Consider the following 20,127-nt stretch of genomic DNA (forward strand, 5'->3'; position numbering starts at 1 on the left):
GACATTCCCCTCCCTGGGTCCATGTGTTCTCATTGGTCAACTCCCACTTATGAGTGAGAACATGCAGTGTTTGGTTTTCTGTTCCTGTGTTATTTTTCTGATAATGATGGTTTCCAGCTTCCATCCATGTCCCTGCAAAGGACATGAACTCATTCTTTTCCGTGGCGGCATAGTATTACATGGCATCACTGCCAAATTTTATGCAAACAGTTCCTCTTCCCAGTGCCATGGTTTTCTTTCCAAATAAGACCCCTGCTAGCTTTCATTTGAACTGCTGCAATGGTTCTTTGACTCACCTTCCTGCCACAGCTTTTATTGGCCCCTGATTTTGTGACCAGATTATTTTGCCTTAAAATAGTTTTAAAAACATCACTTCCATTCTTTACTGAAGCTTTGAATATCTATTTATTGGGAGTTTATTATGTGCAAGACACTGTACACTTTTCTGTTGTTTTAAACCATAGAGGTTACAATACTCTGCCCCAGCAGTTCCAGCAAACTGATGCCATCAGGCATCTTCTTAAATGCCAAGCAGCCATGCCTTTGTCAAGAGCCATCTTGTTTTCCAAAAATAGTGTCCCAATAATTTATTCTTAGAGGAAAAATAAGAGTGAGAAATCATTACTAGCTCTGATGATTATTTTTTTACTTGCAGAAAAGCAAAACGGTGCTTTATTAAGACACCATGTAAGAACAATTTTCAATAATTGTTTTATCTTTAAGATAATTTGCTTTTCTGGATAATGCAGGGGCTTGGGTTTGGAGAATCTGAATTTGGAATAAAGCAGGGCATGTGAGAAAGAGCCTTTCCTGTAGCCCAGTGGCTCTCAAACTTTAGCCAGCATCAGAATCACTGGAGGGCAGTTAGAACACAGATTGCAGGATCATGGTCCTAGAGTTTCTGATTCAGTAAACCTGGAGTGAGGCCTGGGAACCTGCATTTTATCAAGTTCTCAGGTGCTGCCAATGCTCTAATCCAGGACCATACTCTGAGGACTCCGGCTCTGACTCGCTCACTGCGCCTGGGCCGCGGTAGGTAGTTCTTCATTTACTTTTCTTTTCAGAGCAGTGGAGTTTCTCATAGGATGCCTCATCCTGAGAATTCATTGGGGTAATGTAGATAAAGGATTAATACAGTGCTGGCACATAGTAGGTAATACATGATAAATGTCAGCATTATAAACCCTCTGAGCGATTAGCTATATGATAAATACCCTTGGTGGGTTGATATTAGTGAGGGTAAGGCCAATTAAGTTTTAAAGCATTTGTGAATTCCTTAAGTTTTTCCAGTTTCGCGTTGGAACAGAGATAAGATCATGGAGTACAACACAGGCATATCCTATTTCAAGTCTTCAACTTGAACTTGCTAAATGAGCAGTTGATTTAAATGCTTGACACCAGTTTGCTTGTGTGAATGGATAGAACAGTTAACTCACTCAATGCCCCAAGAATTCTCTTTTGTGGGAAGTTTTTCAAACACATTTGGCTTCTTTGGTGAATACACATGTAGGATATTCGAAAAGCAAAAAGGAAAATGAACACGGGGATCATTAGATTTAACGTCAGCGTTGAGAGTTAAAAATAACCTGTGTGTCTTGGGGAAATGTGTCTTCTAGAATAGTACTATTGAAAATGTGGTCTGCAGATGGGCTTCTGAATATGACCCTTGGTTACCAGTCCCCAAATGAGATAAGAAACATGTACTAGAATGTAAATTCAGGGACACCAACCACATCTCTACACACACTGTTTAGTTCCACTGGCCTTTTTGTGGGGGAGAGGGGACAAGACCTTCCTGAGGAAGGAAGCTGCGTTGATTACATTCTGGCACAAGCTCCTTTCTGGACTGGCACCTTGAGCAGCACTGTCCCAGAAGACAATGAGTTCAAGACTACATAAAAGCTTCAGCTCCTCCGTGGGTCCTGTCCCCTCTTAGCCTAAATCAGGGACTCTGTGTGTGTGCGATTCTATTGTCAGCCCACAGTTTAACAAACAAAGAGAGGCTCTCTAAAAAAAATAATTTTTACTTAAGGATTAGGAAATTGCAAGGTAATACGCATGCCATAATAAGCTATGTTCATATTCAGGGAGGTAAGGGAAAATCATTTCTTTCTTTTATTATTAGTATTTTTAATTTCCAATTTTAATTTTATTATTTTCCCTTACCTCCCCAAATATAAACATAGCTTATTAATGGCATGCATATTCTATTTTGATATAAAATAACTATCTCAAAATTTTGAGATAAGTATCCTTGGCTACAAGGACCAATAATAAGAATGATGCCAATTCGAGATTGGACAGGCGGTTGCTGGGCAGATGTCCTCCCAGAAGTATTTTTTTTGTGTAAGGTTGTGATGACCTTCGTGTGAGATTATGGTTTTTGCAATCTTTTGGGAGAGTTCTGACACCTGCTACAACATGGATGAACCTCGAGGCCATTGTGGTAAGTGAAATAAGCTGGTGACAAAAGGACGAATGCTGTGTAGTTTCACATGATACGAGGTGCCTAGAGTCATCAAATTCACAGAGAGAGAAAGCAGTCTGGAGGTTACCTGGGGCTGGGGGAGGGTGAAAGGGGCTATTTATTTAATGGGTCTCGAGTTTCTGGTTGGTGAAGAAGGTTTGGAAATACTGGTGATGGTTGCACAACATTGTGAATGTAACTGTAATGCCACCAACTGTACCCTTACAAGTGGTTAAGATGATCAACTTAATGCTATATATAGTTTACCACAATAAAAAATACAAAAAGTGCATGTTAATATATACATCTACTAGGTACCCCCCAAAATTTTCAAAATATTTTTAAAAAAAATTTAAGTGCATGCTAGTTGAAAAAAATCAAATTATATATATGTATGTGTGTGTATATATATGTGTATATATGTATATATGTGTATATTATATATATGTATATATATGTGTGTGTGTGTGTATATATATGTGTATGTATATATAAATAGCAAAGGTGAGAGAGGCCTGAGATAGGCAACAACCCTCCTCCCCTTCCCCTAGTCTCCAAAAATGCAAGGGAACAAATATCCCAAGAGACTTGGAAAATACTCCCAAGGGGCATGGAGATTGGTTGATGATGGACCAGCCAGAAGGGCCCTGTGATCTGGGTTTGGAGGTGGTGGGAGGCAGACTATGTCTGGGTGTAGGTGCAGCCTGCACACTGCCTGTTGCCTAAGACCACCAGGACTAGACCCTTCCGTGGGACCCACCAAGATGGGGCCACACCAAGACCCACTTCTCTCTCTCTCAGTACCAGGACACTCTGTGGGCACCCAGGGAAATGGAAGGGCAAGAGACAGAATGATATTTGTCTCTGTATTAAAATAGAAGGGGTAAAATGGTCATTTATTTATTTGTTTATTTGTTACTTATTTGAGACAATGTCTTAGTTCATTCTCACACTGCTATAAAGATACTACCTGAGACTGGGTAATTTATGGGGGGAAGTACAACACTTTTAAACCATCAGATCTCATGAGAGCTCACTCACTATGATGAGAACAGCCTGGGGAAACCGCCCCCATGATCCAATCACCTCCCACCACGTCCCTCCCTGACACAAGGGGATTACAATTTGAGATAAGATTTGGGTGAGGGCACAGAGCCAAACCATATCAGACAGGATCTTGCTCTGTCACTCAGGCTGGAGTGCAGTGGTGCCATCATAGCTCACTGAAGCCTCAAACACTTGAGCTCAAGTGATCCTCACTTAACCTCCCGAGTAGCTATGGGCCACCGTGCCTGGCTAATTTTTTTATTTTTTATTTTGGTAGAGATGAGGTCTTGCTATGTTGACAGGCTGGTCTCAAACTCCTGGCCTCAAGTAATCCTCTTGCCTCGGCCTCCCAAATCACTGGGATTACAGTCATGAGCCACCGTGCCTAGCCAAAATTGTCTTGACAGCAAAATTAAATTTTCTGTCATCAGTGGAAATGAAATGATTAAACCAGACAACCAATCTGAAGTAAATAATGAAACACAACCAGTGTGAAAGTGTTTCATACCGTCTTCCAAAGCATCCATCCGTAGCACACCCTTCCTTTTCCTCAGCTGATGAGAAAAACATATTGGGAAGACAAGTTGACCAGGATGCTTTAGAGCTACTCAGAGTAGAGAGATAGCTGGGCCTTCCACAAGTCAGCAGTGTGGCAACTTACTATGCCCCCAACCACAGCTCTGCTTCTAAGGTAAAACCAAATGGAAACCCTGATATTAGCAGAGGCCTTTACCAATCAAGCTTGGTGGGGACCACAAGGCATTTGCTATCTTGACTTGACCGTGAAAGAGAGGCCTGGCCATGGAGATGGGTTGGATATGGAGAACTAGGGGTCTAGCTCAGGTTAGCATTATGGGAATCCACATCAAGAAGGAGGCAGGGATGGCATCGTGGAAATCCAAGAGCGAGAGTCCTGGGAAGGAAGCACTTCACTGGCCCTGCAGGTGCTTTGGAATATAAAGCAGTGTGGACACCAGAGCTCCAGGGCTGTGTGCCTTCCCTCCTGGCATCACCATGACCTGCCCTGCCCCTCTCTACTACCTGTTCCTGCTACCCTTTGCCTCTTGGTAGCAGCTGCCAATTCTTTTCCTCTATGCTATATGCATTTTAAACCTATTTTCTGTATTTCTCCTAAGCTAAGCTGGAGCCACACGATGCCAAGTACCTGTACCTCTTGCATCTGTGCAAGAAACCTGCACCTCCCACTTTCCATTCCCCAACCAGGCCGGTGTGGCACTGATGGGCTCTGGCCAAGGACTCTGGCTTGCTATGAAGAAGTGAACAACGGGGGAGCCATTCCAGGGGGATACACACAGGGGCTATTTCTGCCCATTTATCTGACACTGACCCTAGGCCTATTTGTACTTCATTTTCTTCATTTGAAAAAATGAGGATACTAATGGGATCTATTGCACAGGGTTGTTGTGAGGCACATATGAGATAATATGTAGAAGTGCTAAGAAGAGAACCTGGTACCACATGGTGTGTGCTAGATGTGTCCCCAATTCTCAACCTGTCACTGTTCCCTCCCCACATTCCATTTAGGGTGAAGAAAGAATTCACCAGCATGACCTAGAAAGACCTGCCTCATCGGGCATTTTGCTACCTCTCTGGCTTCCTGCATCCCCTGTTTATGCCCTCCTGAAATACTCAGCTCCTGTCAATCCTCTCCGTAGGTACCTGTTCCTTCCAAGGCATAGGCCTTTGCCCACACCTGGAACGGAATTAAAAGAAATTTAAAAATGTGTAAGCAAAACTCAATTGTATGTAAGAAAAACCAATTCCCCCTGAGGAAGAGAAAGAGCTGAAATCCTTTAAAAATTGACTGCCTGTTTTTCTGAGGCTAGTGAGCCTTATCTCCCCCTTTCCCAGGCATTCTGAAGACCCTGTTTCTCTAGCTGTGCAGCTGCAAGGTCACTAGACAGATAATCTCAAGTCATAAAACATGCTGTTCCTTGAAAAGTAAGAAATAATGTAATGCATGTCTTAATAGAATAACTGTCTTTGTTTCTCGTTTCTGTAATACATTTCCCCCTGCACAAATCTCCCCCCACCCCACAAAATGCTTAAAAGGTAGCTTGACTCTTTGTTCGGGGCTCAGTCTTTTGGATGTTAATCCAACTGGGTCAGTGCACCTAAATAATTAAATAATTCCTCCTCAACCCATCTCTGATGCCTTAATTATCCTGCTGCACACCATGACCTCTGCCTGGAAGGCTCTCTCCTGCCCCATGACTGATTCCCACTCACAGCTCCAACCTCAACTCAGCCATTCCTTCCTCTGGGAAGCCTCTGATTTCACCAACTCAGCCCAGTCACACTCCAGTCAGCTCCCTAGCAGCTCTTAGGGAAGTTGGAATGTGGCATTAGTATATGAGATTCGATCCGCTTGTCTCTCTGTGGCTCTTGGCTCCATGAGCATGTGCAGCCCCTACTACCCTCCGTTCTATTTCTGGCCCCAAATGCAATGCCTTTTGCATGGATCCCAAAAAATATATTTTGAATGAATGAGTGAATGAGTGAATGAATGAATGAAGGAATGCATGGTCATTTTGCTTTACTTCTCTATCTTGAACCAAGCAATTCAGAGCAAGAATCTTTTCTTTCCCATTGCAAGTCACCAAACATGATGGAAAGCTGCCTTCTGGCATGGTTGTCCTTATGTTTCAGCTCCTCCGGGGCTCTCAGTGGCTTCAGAATCCCCTACAGACTCATTCTGCTGGGCACATGGTCTGAAACCCAAGAGACTCAGGCAATACTCAATTAGCCAGCCAGCTGCTGCACGCCACAGCTGTTAGCATTCCCTTCTGAGATGGGGGTGCCTCCCAGACTTCACCCACTAGTGCACTATAACCAATTCCCACCACCCCATTTTTCCTGGGCTTAATCCTGTTCCTGACACTGTTATGAATTGTGCTTTTGTAGTTACAGGCACCGAGGATCTTTCTGATTCTTCAAAGGTAAGGAGACACATGGGCTGAAACCGAGGCAGGCCTGGGACCTCCTAGGAGCAGAGGCAGTTGCCACCCATGGCCCTCACCTTGTCCTTCCCCTGGGCTGTGAGGCATTGCTGCCTTGCAGGCCTTGCTTCTCTCTGCACATTTGTCTTGCTCTTCTCTTGCTATGGAGTGGTTTCTTTATTCTGTGTTTTTAGTGGGATGTAAAGAGAAGCTGGGCCCCAACACAGGCTCTGCCATTTTCAGCTGCCTGCGTGGGGTTGGATCACATGGACTGGACATGTCCTTCTGACACCCTTTCAGCAGGCACAGGGAGGGCACTTTCCTGTACAAAAGCTGTCGGCATGGCAGGCAGCACCACCAAATTCAATGGTCTGTGGAGGCCAGTGCTTCCATAATAAACTTTGTTTATTATCTTTTGCAGAGTTCTCTGGAGTTAGAGAACCAATATGACATACATCTTAAAAAACAACTGTCTATCACAAAAAGGAGTATTACAATATATGATACAATAAAACCATCAAAATGAGTATTGAAATAAATAACACATATTCAATTTTTTAAATAGATAATATATTTACAACAGCTCAAAATACTTAAATTATGGAATAGTATTCAGTAGAAATTTTCTCACCCTTGTCCCCCATCTATCCAGTTTCCACACTCCCTCCAAAACAAGTAACCACTGTTTTTTTCACTGTTTATTTTGAAATAACATAGACTCACAAGAAATTGCAAAATTAATGAAGAGAATTCCTGATATAACCGCTCTTTAGAGTATGCTCTTCCAGGAAATACATATATAAGTTTGTATAAATGTATCATATTTTCCACTCTGTTTTATTCAAATGGCATCATGTTATACATACGTTTGCACCTTGATGCTAAAGACTGAATATGTCTTGGCAAAATTCATATGTTGGAGCCCTAAGCCCCAGTACAATGGTATTTGGAGGTTGGGCCTTTGGGAGGTGAACAGGTGATGAGAGTGGAGCCCTCATTAATGAGATTAGTGGCCTTATAAGAAAAAAGATGATAGAGATGATCTGTTTCCACCATCCACTGTGTGAGGTTACAGCAAGAAGGTACCTGTTGGCAAACCAGGAGGGGAGCCCTCACCAGGAGCTGATTTGCCAGCACCTTAATTATGGACTTCTCAACCTGCAGAACTATGATAAATAAATGATAAATTTCTTTCTTTCTTTCTTTCTTTCTTTTTCTTCTTCTTCTTCTTTCTTTCTTTTTTTTTTTTTTTTTAGAGGAACTTTCACTCTTGTCACCCAGGCTGGAGTGCAATGGCACAATTTCGGCTCACTGCAACCTCCACCTCCTGGGTGGAGCTATTTTCCTGCCTCAGCCTCCTGAGTAGCTGTGTTTGCAGGCATGTGCCACCAGGCCCAACTAATTTTTGTATTTTTAGTTGAGATGGGGTTTCATCATGTTGGCCAGGCTGGTCTCGAACTCCTGACCTCAAGTGATCTGCCCCCCTCAGCCTCCCAAAGTGCCGGGATTATAGGCATGAGCCACCATACCTGGCCGAGAAATAAATTTATATTGTTTAAGCCACCCGGTCCATAGTATTTTTGTTATTTCAGCCATAACTGACTAAGGCACTTTCTAAAACAGACAGACAAACTAACACATAAAAAGCCCTACTGAAGTAATTATATAATCAAGTTGTCACTTTAATTTTTTGTGTCACTTTTCCTGGATCAAAGTTTTTCTCTGATGCAAAACATGATATTCTCTTTACTCCATATATTGGCTCAGGTATCATAAAAAAAATCAAAACCCTAGGGCTGTTTTCACAAACATGCCATTTAAAATGCATGGTGCCAAACCTCTTTCCTGAACATTTTCTTCCAGCAGATCTGAGTTGGTGTGTGGAAATCTATTTAAAAAAAAACAAAAACAAAAGCAAAAACAAATTCTTCAGGTGATCTAGCTAGATCTAGCACATGCAAGTTCTTACTCAGATTCTGGCAATTGTTGTCTAAGAATATATCGACAGAGTGTATACTTTTAAAAAGTTAATGGACTGGTGTATAACCAAAGCCACAACACCCCACACATGTGACTGTGATCTTTGCTCCTTTGCAAAGTCCTCATAGAGTTGAAGAGTTCTGCACTTTGTTCCTTCCCTGGCACACCTGTGTCTGCATTCCTTCTATCTCCCGGCATTCTCCACTCCTGTCTCTGTGTGTTTAAAAACCGGTGTGGGAAGTGTGCACGCCTGTGACATCAGACTCCAGAGCATGTGTTTCCTGACTCCCATCTTGGTAGCCATTCTCTGCATTTTGGTTGTGTGGATCTTTAAAAATGCCGACAGAAGCATGGAGAAAAAGAAGGGGGAGCCTAGAACCAGGGCCGAAGCTCGCCCCTGGGTGGATGAAGACTTAAAAGACAGCAGTGACCTGCACCAAGCAGAAGAAGGTAAAGACACCAGTTATGCTGCTTAGCTTTGCTGTCGTGTCGTGTTGATGATGAGTGTGAGTCAATGGCAGGGCTTATGGAGAGGAAGAAACACACACAGGCCAGCTTCAACATCAACCTCTATTGTGCTAATGAATCAGTGCTTGGCACAGACAGGTCATCTCTCTCCAGTGATGAGCTTGTCACCTGCTGGGACCAACCCTTTTTTATTTTTGATGCCCAGTGAAAAAGCTGTTGAGAGGCTGAAGTTTTCCCTGGCTCCAATTCTGTTCTGGTTGTTAAAATCTTTCTGCAGGAATTCATCCCAGGCTGGCAGTGGGCAGGGACGAAGAGTCCAGGTTTTGATCAGGAACTTTGAAATCTACCAAGTGGCATCACCTAGGAGGCTGCTACCTTTCCCTGTGCCAGGCCCTGGAAGTGAAAGCCTGGGATGGCCTCTGTCCTCAACAAACTGAATGTCCAGTTCAGCTGCCAAGATGATACACGAGAATCAGAGAGACTAACAAAGAGACAGACCCGGTGGAACTGATTCTAAGCTGTTTAGAGCAGGCCTGGGAGTTTGACGGTGCAGTCAGGGAAAGGACAAACCAGGCTGGGAGGATGAATAGGGTACAAATAGCAAGTGCTGGGAGGCCTGTCAGGCAACAAGGAGCCAAAGGAGCAGCACCTGGAGGCCTGGGGAAGGGGTAAGAGAGGGAGTGGAGAATTGAGGGCGGAGGGAGGGGGTAAGAATGGAAGTAGAGAATTGAGGGCGGGAAGGTTATGGCCACCTTGAGAAGAAGAGGTGATGAAGGAGGCAGGTAGGAAGGGAGAGAGCATGGAGGAAGCTTGAGCCATCTGTGTTTGAGAAGCTTTGTCTGGGATGGGTTCGATTTGGAAGAGGCTCTGTGATCTTCAGCTGGGCTAATGATGCCCCCATCCCCAAACAGAGGCCACCTGGACATGTGAGTGTGTGTGAGTGTGTGTGTGTGAGAGTGTGTGTTTATGAATGTGCATGTGTGAGTGTGCGTGCATATGTGTGTGTGCATGAGAGTGTATGTGTGTGAGTGTGCATGTGAGTGTTCATTAATGTGCATGTGTGACTGTGTGTGCATGAGTGTGTGTCACGAGTGTGTGTGAGTGTGCACGTGTGTGCGCATGAGTGTGTGAGCGTGCATGAGTTTGTGTGTGCATGCATGAGTATGTGTGTGTGCGTGCACATGAGTGTGTTTGTGAGAGTGTGTGCATGAGTGTGTGTCCTAATCTCAGGACCGGGGTGCAGGGTGTCCAGCTGGCTCTCAGTGCTAACAGCCTGTAGTGCTGACTGCACCGCACAGGAGTCTAGCCTCTCAGCAGGGCTGCCTCTTGCTCTCCTACATTGAAAGCTCTTCCACTCAGAACGTCAATTCTACCCAGCGGAGAAGCACTTCCCTTAATCCAGGGAACATCTGCTGTGTAGCTGGGTAATGGTTTGTGCTGGTAAGGATGGCCTGGATGGTGGGGGCAGGTGGGAATGCAGTGGAAGGCGTGGATCAGAGTAAAGTTAATGGAAGAGCAACAGGGTTTGCTAGTAAATTGGATATTGGGAAAAGGAGGAGAGAGGGAGAGTTGGAGACTGGAAGCTATCATAAGTGGGTGAGGGAATGAGGATCCAGCTTAAAGGGGAAGATGTTGAGTTCCATCGAGGACATGTTTGATTTCAGACAACAGTGACACACCTGAGCAGAAAAGGGAGACAGCAGTCTATGTTAGGGGCCCAGGCCACAGATACTGACTGGAGAGTCACCAGTATGGGGAAGATACTTGGAACCTGGAGAAATAATGAATCCACAAAGTGGGCATTGCTAGAGAGAAGGCTGAGGATAGAACTTGAGGGACACATGCGGTTAAGAGGAACTGTGGAAGAAAAATGTACTAGAGAAAGGGAGGAGCTGTGGGAAAGGGGGCTCTGGGATCATAACAGTAACAAGCCCTTATATATTAATAGCTCTTACTGTATGCAATCACAGCCACATATTATGTGTAGTAAATCATTTCATCTTCATGACAGTACAATGAGGTAGGCACTATTAGAATCCCCATATTACAGATAAGGAAATTGAGGCCCCAATAGGGTAAGCTCAGGAAGGTGATTGCAGAGACAGGACCCAAGCCAGCTGTTTGCTGGGCTGCCTCTCCCCTGGGAGAATGACATAGAATGGAGGAGGAAGGAGATAGCCAGCAGGGACCAACATTCTCTGAGAGACCAGAAAGAGTGTGCATCAAGGAAAGGCCACTGGATTTGAAGACCCAAGAGGTTTGAGGACAAGGAGAGCTTGGGCAGGCTGTTGAGGGTCAGGTCCTGAGGCTGGGCCTGGAGGCTGGGAACATAGAGCAGAACTGGAGGGCCTTTCTCTGGCTCTCTGCCTGATCACTTACTTTTGCAAAATGCTTTGCCTCTTCATTCTCTGTTCCCTGCCATCCTCATCCTTGTCTTATCTTTATACAGAGGAATGAACAGGACAGCCTTAGTGTCGTCCTTAGCAGCTGGGACAAAGTCTGACCTGAGTGTGGTGTCCACAGATCTCTTGTATGGGGATTCTAATAGGGCCTACCTCGTTGTATTGTCATGAAGATGAAATGATTCACTCCACATCTCTTATGTTGTTTACATAAGTGGTGCATGCCAAGGTCACACAGGTGACCAGTGAGAACCAATGTTTAAACTCAGGCTTAGCCCCCCAAGTCCCTGCTCTCAGTCACAGGGTGGGTGGACATGATGTACGTGGGGATATTACTCTAGGTCCAGAAGGGATTGAGCAGGAGCTAAATGGAGAAGAGAACGGACTCCTTTACTGAAGACACATGGAGATGGTGTTGTTGACTGCAAATAGATACCAGATTGAAACCATTTTTAATATTAACAAGGTATTAAATGGTAAAATAAGTATTGTAGGCCATTCTAGCATGAGTTAAGGAAAATATGGGTACCCATCCAACCTCCTGCAGCTCTGATTCACAAAGAATTCCTACTGCATGTTCACAGGTCAGAGAATCGGCATGTGTGTGTGTCGGTGGGGTGGGGGTGGTAAGGGGTCATCTTGTGTCCATGCTTATTAGACATGTGTGTGGGTGGGTGGGGTGGGGGTGGTGAGGGGTCATCTTGTGTCCATGCTTATTAGACATGTGTGTGTGGGAGTGTGTTGGGGGGTGGTGAGGGAACATTGTGTGACCATGCTTGTTATACGTGTGTGTGTGTGTGTGGGTGGGTGGGGTGGGGGTGGTGAGGGGTCATCTTGTGTCCATGCTTATTAGACATGTGTGTGTGGGGGTGGGTTGGGGGGTGGTGAGGGAACATTGTGTGACCATGCTTGTTAGACATGTGTGTGTGTGTGTGTGTGGGTGGGGTGGGGGTGGTGAGGGAACATTGTGTGACCATGCTTATTAGATGTAGGGTACAGTCTCCCTTTGCAAACCAGCCAAGGTTGGTGTCCTGTTAATACCTTGTTTGTCTACAGTTAGGGTCCAAGAAAGAAGAGTTGCTGAAGTTTATCTCAAAGAAATAAGTCTCAGATTGTCCCAGTAAAGTGAAATGAAAATCCTACCCACAAATCCTCTAGTTAGGCTCAGATTCATAGAAGTCCGTAGAAATGGGAAAAGAAGAAAAAGATAGGAAACACATCTCATCAAGATGAATCTGTTTTAGTGTTAGTGGGGGATTCTTCTGCACTTAGCTTCACTGGCCATCCAAAAGCTATTATTCTAACTGAAGTCACTAGCTGAATAATAAGTGACCCAACTTGTCCAGTCTTTTCTAAGAAAGGCCTGAGTTAAAATTTTTTATCCAGTGTGAGTAACATCTGAGGACAAAAATGTTCCTACAAACTTGAGAAACAGATTGTTATGTGCCCATAATAACAAGTAGCTTTCAGAACTGGTTCCAAGCCTGAGCAGTGAATCAATGACAACTCATTTCAGAATAAACTTGGCAAGCTAACCAATCAGTGTCAGCCTCATGCTTCTGAAAGCCAGCCAACCAGGGGTGGACTCACTCCAGGGCCAGCTCCTCTGAGTGTCAGAGTCTCAACCAAATGACACTGATCCTACAAATGATGTGTGCCACTTGCAGCTCTGAAAGTCCACCAGTGCCTGAACTTCATGCTCCCCAACCAAGTAGCATACTAGGGCGAGTCTCTGGGGATTAGCAAGAGCCAATTGTTAAATATTTAGGAGTTTTTTGTTAAATCATTAGTGGCTTGAAGTAAGGCCATGGTGTGATTATTTACATCATGGATACTGGCAAGTGCTATGAATCAGTGCTTTCTCCCTTCCACCGCACAAAGAGTTGGCTTACCAGCACACCACTGCCAAAAATTCTATATTAAGTCAGCATTCTACTCTGCTCAGAGAGTCGAGCTTGATCAACATAGTTGTCTTTTACTATGGGAAGCAATGCAATCAGCTTTGTCTTAGACACACCTAGACATTAATACTTTCACATGGCTAATTTAAGAGGTTGGTTTGCTAGACTCCTGTAAGACCTTAAGCTTTTAGAACAAGAGACAGGCAAGTTTAGATGAGAGAAGAGTAGGAAAGGAAAAGGACTTGAATGAAGACATTGTTCTTGAGATCAAGTCTGGGTGGGTTCCTACTAGGGGAAAGTTAGGGTCAGCAGGGGACACTGGGGTACCCAAAGAGATAAAGGGTCTCAGAAGACAAATCCTGTCTTCACTCCACTGCTTTGGAGAGAAAGATGAAAATACCTTTTCCTCTACCCAATCTAGGTTCATGGCTGAGGCCCCTATAACAAAAGACAGAATAACAGAAAAGTATACATGTTTATTTAGCATAAGTTTCATGTGACACAGGAGCCTTCATAGGGAAATGAAGACCCAAAGGAACAGTTAAACCTGTGTGTTTTCATGCTAGGTTTGGCAAAAAGTGAACAGTCGTGGAGACATACAAGAGGCCAGAGGGGCTATGGTCTAACGTGGTCTAATGCCAATAAACTGGGGAAACTTAGTGTATTAGTCTGTTTTCACACTGCTGATAAAGACATACCTGAGACTCGGTAATTTATAAAGAAAAAGATTTAATGGACTCACAGTTCCATATGGCTAGAGATGCCTCACAATCATGGTAGAAGGTGAAAGGCATAGTCTACGTGGTGGCAGGCAAAGAGGGAATGAGAATCAAGCGAAAGGGGCTTCCCCTTATAAAACCATCAGATCTCCTGAGACTTATTCACTACCACAAGAACAGTATGGGAGAAACTGCCCCCATGATTCAATTATCTCCCACTAGGTCCCTCCCAAAACACATGGGAATTATGGGAGCTACAATTCAAGATGAGATTTGGGTGGGGACACAGCCAAACCATATCACTTTGCAATATCTATTTGTTCAGATTCTTCTCTGTGTCCCTAACGTCCTCAGAGATGAGAATGTTCCTTTCCTCTGGGTGGGCACCTCTTACATGGGTGCCATATGACCTGCCTCAGGGGAGGGTCAGAAAATTCTTCCTAGGTTTTATGACCTGCTTCAGGAAAGAAGGGCAGTGGAAGGTCAGAAAGCCCTTTTTGCTCTGAAGTTGGCATGCTTTGGGGTCATATGTTCTGAACCCTATTGGCTTTAGGATAGCGCTGCCCTATTCAAGGTGTCTCTTTCTGGGCACCCTTCAGCCTTCCCAATCCCTACCCACCTCAGTGCTACTAATGAAATAATCCATCTATACAGCAGCCAGATGTCACCTTAATAGTTCTGTTGCTCAACGCACACAGCAAGTCAATATATTGAGACACGAGGTTGCAACAGAGAAAGAGGTTTAATCATAAGGCTGCTGAATGAAGAGACAGGAGGAAACCTTAAATCCATTTCCCTGAGGAGTTTGGAGCTAGGATTTTTTAGAGTTTTGGTGTGGGCCAAAGTGTGGAGGTCACTGATTGGTCAGAGTGCAGGGTGAAGTCATGGGACAGGGAGATGAAGAAACTGTATTCTCATGCTGATTCCACTGCGTTATAGGAGTCTTCAAACTGGTTGGCATCAGCTGTTTCACTGGAATTCGGATCTGAAAAACATTTTAAGTAATTTTTAAATAAAAGCCTTATGATCGTGATGGAGAGATCCTATCTATCTCAAACAAAAGCCTTGAGACTCTCATGTCAGAAATTCTATGCATAGGAAGAGTGGGGATGCAAATGGTCAGTATCTACTAGTGCTATGAGACTTTCAGAACAAGGAAGTGGGTCAAAGCAGCCTGATGAATGCTTGATTATAACTGTACTTCTGTCCATAATTCTTGTTAGCCCTATGAGGATGGCCTCACAGGAAGTGGGATGACTGAGAGGCCCAGGTAGGGAGCACAGCAATGGTGAAGCAGCTGGGAAAGAGGCATTGTCGGGGCAGGTGCTGAGCCCTGAAGTGGCTCCCATCCTCACCTTCAAAATCTGCATCACCCTCCTCCTTAGTAACATTACTCCTCAAGTCTTCCAAAATTGCAAGAAGGGAACAAGGATGATGTGACACAAATTGTCCTTGGTTTCTTGATTAGAAAATAGTGGTCCATTTGCAAAGACTGTGTAGTAGAACTGTAAAAACACTAAAGCAATGTATTTGGAGATGCAACCAGAAAAACACTTCCATGCTAAATGTGAAAAGATAGAAGTGACCTAGAATTACTTGGCTGGCTAAACCTAATTATGGCACAATTAATGGATTCCTTGGCATTAAAGCGATTGTAGGGACCAAGGGACTGATTGCTAGAAAGCTGATAGGGTGTATTACCACTCCCCCTTCACATCTAGTTCGTTCTAACTAAAAGTATACAGTTTGGGCCAAAACTGCTCCTGCTAGTGAAATATGAAAAGAAATTTCTCCTCTGCCCTCTGAAGGTTCACTGAAAATGAACTGACAAGAGACAGATTAATAGAAGGAAAGGCATACAAATTTATTTAACATGTATAAGCACTGGGGAATCGCCAATAACCCAGTGGGGTCCAGATGCTTATATATCCTTCTTCATAGGGGATGAGGGGATGGTGGGAGTGTGTAGGAGTAAATGACTTTCAGGGAAAATGAATGGGTCCAAAGAACAATGCCTTGGGATGAAGTTCCTTGAGCTTATGAGAGGTAGTGGGAAGGCCAGGGGTGGAACTTCACTGTGAACAAAAGTCTTCTCATTATGCAGGTAAAGTTCCCCAGGTTGTCTCTGTCCGCCTGGATTCCTAGGCAAGGGATCTTAAGACAATTACATTTCTTCATCTTCTTCTTTTCTTTTCTTAACAGATAGGGTATTGCTTTGTTGCCCAGGCTGGAGTGCAGTGGCATGATCATAGCTCACTGAAACCTCAAACTCCTGGACTCAAGCTATCCTCCCACCTCAGCCTCTTGAGTAGCTAGGACTACAGGCACACACCACCATGCCGAATTTTTAGACTTTTTGTAAAGACAGGTTCTCTCTATGTTGCCCAGGCTGGTCTCGAACTCCTGGGCTCAAGCAATCCTCCTACCTCAGCCTCCCAAAGTGCTGGGATTACAGGCATGAGCCACTGGGCCCACCCTAATTACATTTCTTTTGGAAAGAAATGTCCCTAGTCAGATAGCGAAATTCCAGAAAGAATCTCTCTCAGTGCTTCGGGAAAAAGGATCAGAGAGACCAGAGACCAGGCAGGTCAGAGGGAGACCTGGAGGTGCTTCTTCAGTTCACCAGGTCAAGTGCCAAGTGTCAGTATTTTAGGGTATTGTTTGCAGACCCCCAGTGCAAAGATACAAGGCAAGTTACTGTTGGTATCAATAGCAAGTTCCAAGTGCGGCAGCACAAGATTTCATTCAAAAAGCAGGCCATAATAGTATACATTTGCTTTGCACTGTGTGGACCTTCGAGCTTGAATCATCCCTAGTGGCTTGACTGCTCTAGAGTGAAGGCAGGAAAACAAAGGGGTTTACACAGCCTGCTCTCTTTCCTCTGGGTGAGGGCCACATTCCTCGGGAGCAGTCAGGAGTTCAAGAGAAGGGGACAAGTGGAAGCTCACTGTGCTCCTAGCCCAGCCCTGCTAGTCTCATTCCCCAGCCATAGTATAGACCTTCTGCCCTGTGAAAGGCTCCAGGAATGGCAGCCCGGCTGTGCACTGCTCCGAGAGTGCACTCAGGACAATCCCATCAGGAGGTGATGAGGATCATTTGTTTGACCATTCCCTAGTCAGGGATAATGGTTAGCACTGATAATGAGGTAACAGTTTGCTTCCTTCTGCTAATTAGGAGAGTCTGCCTTGGACTCTAGAAGCTGTGGAAACTGCCAAGTCATGCATTTAGACTGCTTTTAGTTTTTACAAGTGCTGAATGGGTCTTAAGACTTAGTAACTTACCTTTCAAAGAGTTAAGGAAGCATTTAATGCATTTGCTTATATACCACTTATTAACTACAGAGGCTGCCAGACTTCATCTTAAATGGTGTCAAAAGTATCATTGGTGTTGAAAGTCTTTATTGACACCTTGATAAAGTTCAGAGTTGTCACTGTGATGTTCATGACATTGGCATTTCGCTGGGCCAGGACTGATTGTTAGAAAGTTGATAGATGTTTATTACCACTCCCCCATCACACATACTTTCTTCTAAATAGGCCCAAACTGTCCCTGCTAGAGAAATATAAAAGGAAGTTTCCTCACTAAGAGTTATAAACCAAAAGTAGTGCCTGCTAACGTTGTTATTGGTGTTCCTCAGAAGGTGAATTCTCTACCTGAATTCCACCTGGAGAATGGCCAAGTCCCTCAGGGCGGGTCTTTGACCTTCTTCCACTCTTCCTTTCTTTTTATTTTATTTTATTATTATTATACTTTAAGTTTTAGGGTACATGTGCACAATGTGCAGGTTAGTTACATATGTATACATGTGCCATGCTGGTGCGCTGCACCCATTAACTCGTCATTTAGCATTAGGTATATCTCCTAATGCTATCCCTCCCCGCTCCCCCCACCCCACAACAGTCCCCAGAGTGTGATGTTCCCCTTCCTGTGTCCATGTGTTCTCACTGTTCAATTCCCACCTATAAGTGAGAACATGCGGTGTTTGGTTTTTTGTCCTTGCAATAGTTTACTGAGAATAATGATTTCCAATTTCATCCATGTCCCTACAAAGGACATGAACTCATCATTTTTTATGGCTGCATGGTGTATATGTGCTCACCATCACTGGCCATCAGAGAAATGCAAATCAAAACCACAATGAGATACCATCTCACACCAGTTAGGATGGCAATCATCAAAAAGTCAGGAAACAACAGGTGCTGGAGAGGATGTGGAGAAATAGGAACACTTTTACACTGCTGGTGGGACTGTAAACTAGTTCAACCATTGTGGAAGTCAGTGTGGCGATTCCTCAGGGATCTAGGACTAGAAATACCATTTGACCCAGCCATCCCATTACTGGGTATATACCCAAAGGACTATAAATCATGCTGCTATAAAGACACATGCACACGTATGTTTATTGTGGCACTATTCACAATAGCAAAGACTTGGAACCAACCCAAATGTCCAACAATGATAGACTGGATTAAGAAAATGTGCCACTCTTCCTTTCATTCCTCCTGGTCATGCTCATCGCTTCCAGAGGGCTCCAAATGGGATCTCACCTTCAAAGCTCACACATTTCCTTTTGTACTTGACACCTGCACTTGAATGGCTTGCAGCATCTGGAATCAGGCAGACTGTTGACTCCTGTTCCTCCTTCCTGCCCACTCCCAATAGTTCATCTCTTAGTCCTCCTGGCTCAGTGGATGGTTCCATCATCTAACCAGGCACTAAAGCCAGAAACCTGGCGTTGATTCCTGGTTCCTCCCTCTCTCTCCCAGCCACTCTCAACCACCCATGTTAGCCAGTCTTTCGATTTCTATTTCTAAGGTGTTTTGAGAATCTGCACACCCCTGTCATTCTTTCTGCTTCTCCAAGGGTCCAAGCCAGCATCGTCCCCCAGTCAAGCTATGTCTACAGCATCTGTATGGATCTGCGTTTTTCACATTGTCTCCTAAATATACTTGAATCCCCAGCCTCTTTCTTATTGCTCAAGTTTCACGTTACATGCCATCCCCTTGGGAATCACTTTGTGTCCTCCCTCTTTGTACCATCCCTTCTTATTCTCTGTCACTTCATAGAGAATTAATTGTCCTCATAGGAGTGATTACAGTTTGTAATTCTATGCATACGTACATTTGCTGCTTTGTTTAAATATATAAGGAATAAGGTTATTGTTCCAAAGAGGAAAATTGTTACCTTCAATCCTTTCCCTAAAATGTTACTAATCGGAGAAGATTAAAATTCATATCATAGAGGAAGAGAGTGAAAGTTAAACACCACACCTAGAGCCCAGGCAAACTTTGTCATAAACCATTGTTTGTTCTCAGGTCCCATTCAATTCCCAAAGGGAATTATTGACTATCCATCATCTGATCATTGGGTCCATTCATTCCCCCTGAAATTCATTGCTCCTACACCTCCCATCTCCTCTTCCTCTATAAAGAAGGGTGTATAAGCATTTGGACCCCGTTGGGTTATTGAGTGATCATTCTCTTGCTATTGCCCCATGCTATGCATGTTAGAATAATTTTGTATGGCTTTTTCTCCTATTAATCTGTCTTTTGTGAATTCATTTTCAGTGAATCCTCAGAGAGTGAGGGAGGAAGCTTTCCCTCTTCACCCCTATAGTATAAAAGTCTCATCTGTCTTGTTCACTAATATATATATCAAAGGCTCAATAAAAGCCTTGTTGAATGACTTGTATATTTCCATCTTCCAGGAAGATTTTGAGAACTTTACCAAATGTAATTTGCATTATACATAGTATTTGGTGTTTTGCAAATTACAATTGTAACCTGAAAACTTGTTTTTTCCCAACTAATCATACCCACCAGAGATTTTTATTCCACTGTACCACCATTCTCTCCCTAAAACACCACAACTACCACTACCACTACCACAACAACAACCATTGCAAAATCATTGCTATTGGCAGTTCCTGAGCAGATGTCTAAAAAAAGAAAGTTGTTTAGTTCCACTAATATAAAACAGATCAACTTTAGGACTTGCACTGCTTCTTCATGCTTTGTTCTTTTAGCTAATGTGTAATACTTACATAACCCAAGGGTCAGCTGAGCTCATCCTATTTAGAAAAAAATAAATAAACTAAAAATAAGATTTAAAAAAGGCTGAATCCTCAATCCTACATGCTTTGAGGAGGCCAATTCCCTCTCAAAGATTTGACAATCCCCACAG

At 43.9% G+C, this 20,127-nt stretch overlaps 1 protein-coding gene across 1 annotated transcript in view; it reads left to right on the forward strand.

The window, feature by feature from the left end:
- The first annotated feature begins 7,425 nt into the window (after positions 1–7,425).
- The window catches only part of IYD (iodotyrosine deiodinase), a 38,022-nt gene continuing 25,320 nt past the window's right edge, over positions 7,426–20,127 (forward strand). Inside the window, exon 1 of the mRNA XM_003811509.4 lies at positions 7,426–8,904. Coding sequence (XP_003811557.1) covers positions 8,727–8,904 — 178 coding nt within the window. The 5' untranslated portion in view covers positions 7,426–8,726. The remainder of the gene's footprint in view (positions 8,905–20,127) is intronic.

This window comes from Pan paniscus, chromosome 5 (genome assembly GCF_029289425.2).
Source record: "Pan paniscus chromosome 5, NHGRI_mPanPan1-v2.0_pri, whole genome shotgun sequence".
NCBI classification, from domain to species: Eukaryota; Metazoa; Chordata; class Mammalia; order Primates; family Hominidae; genus Pan; species Pan paniscus.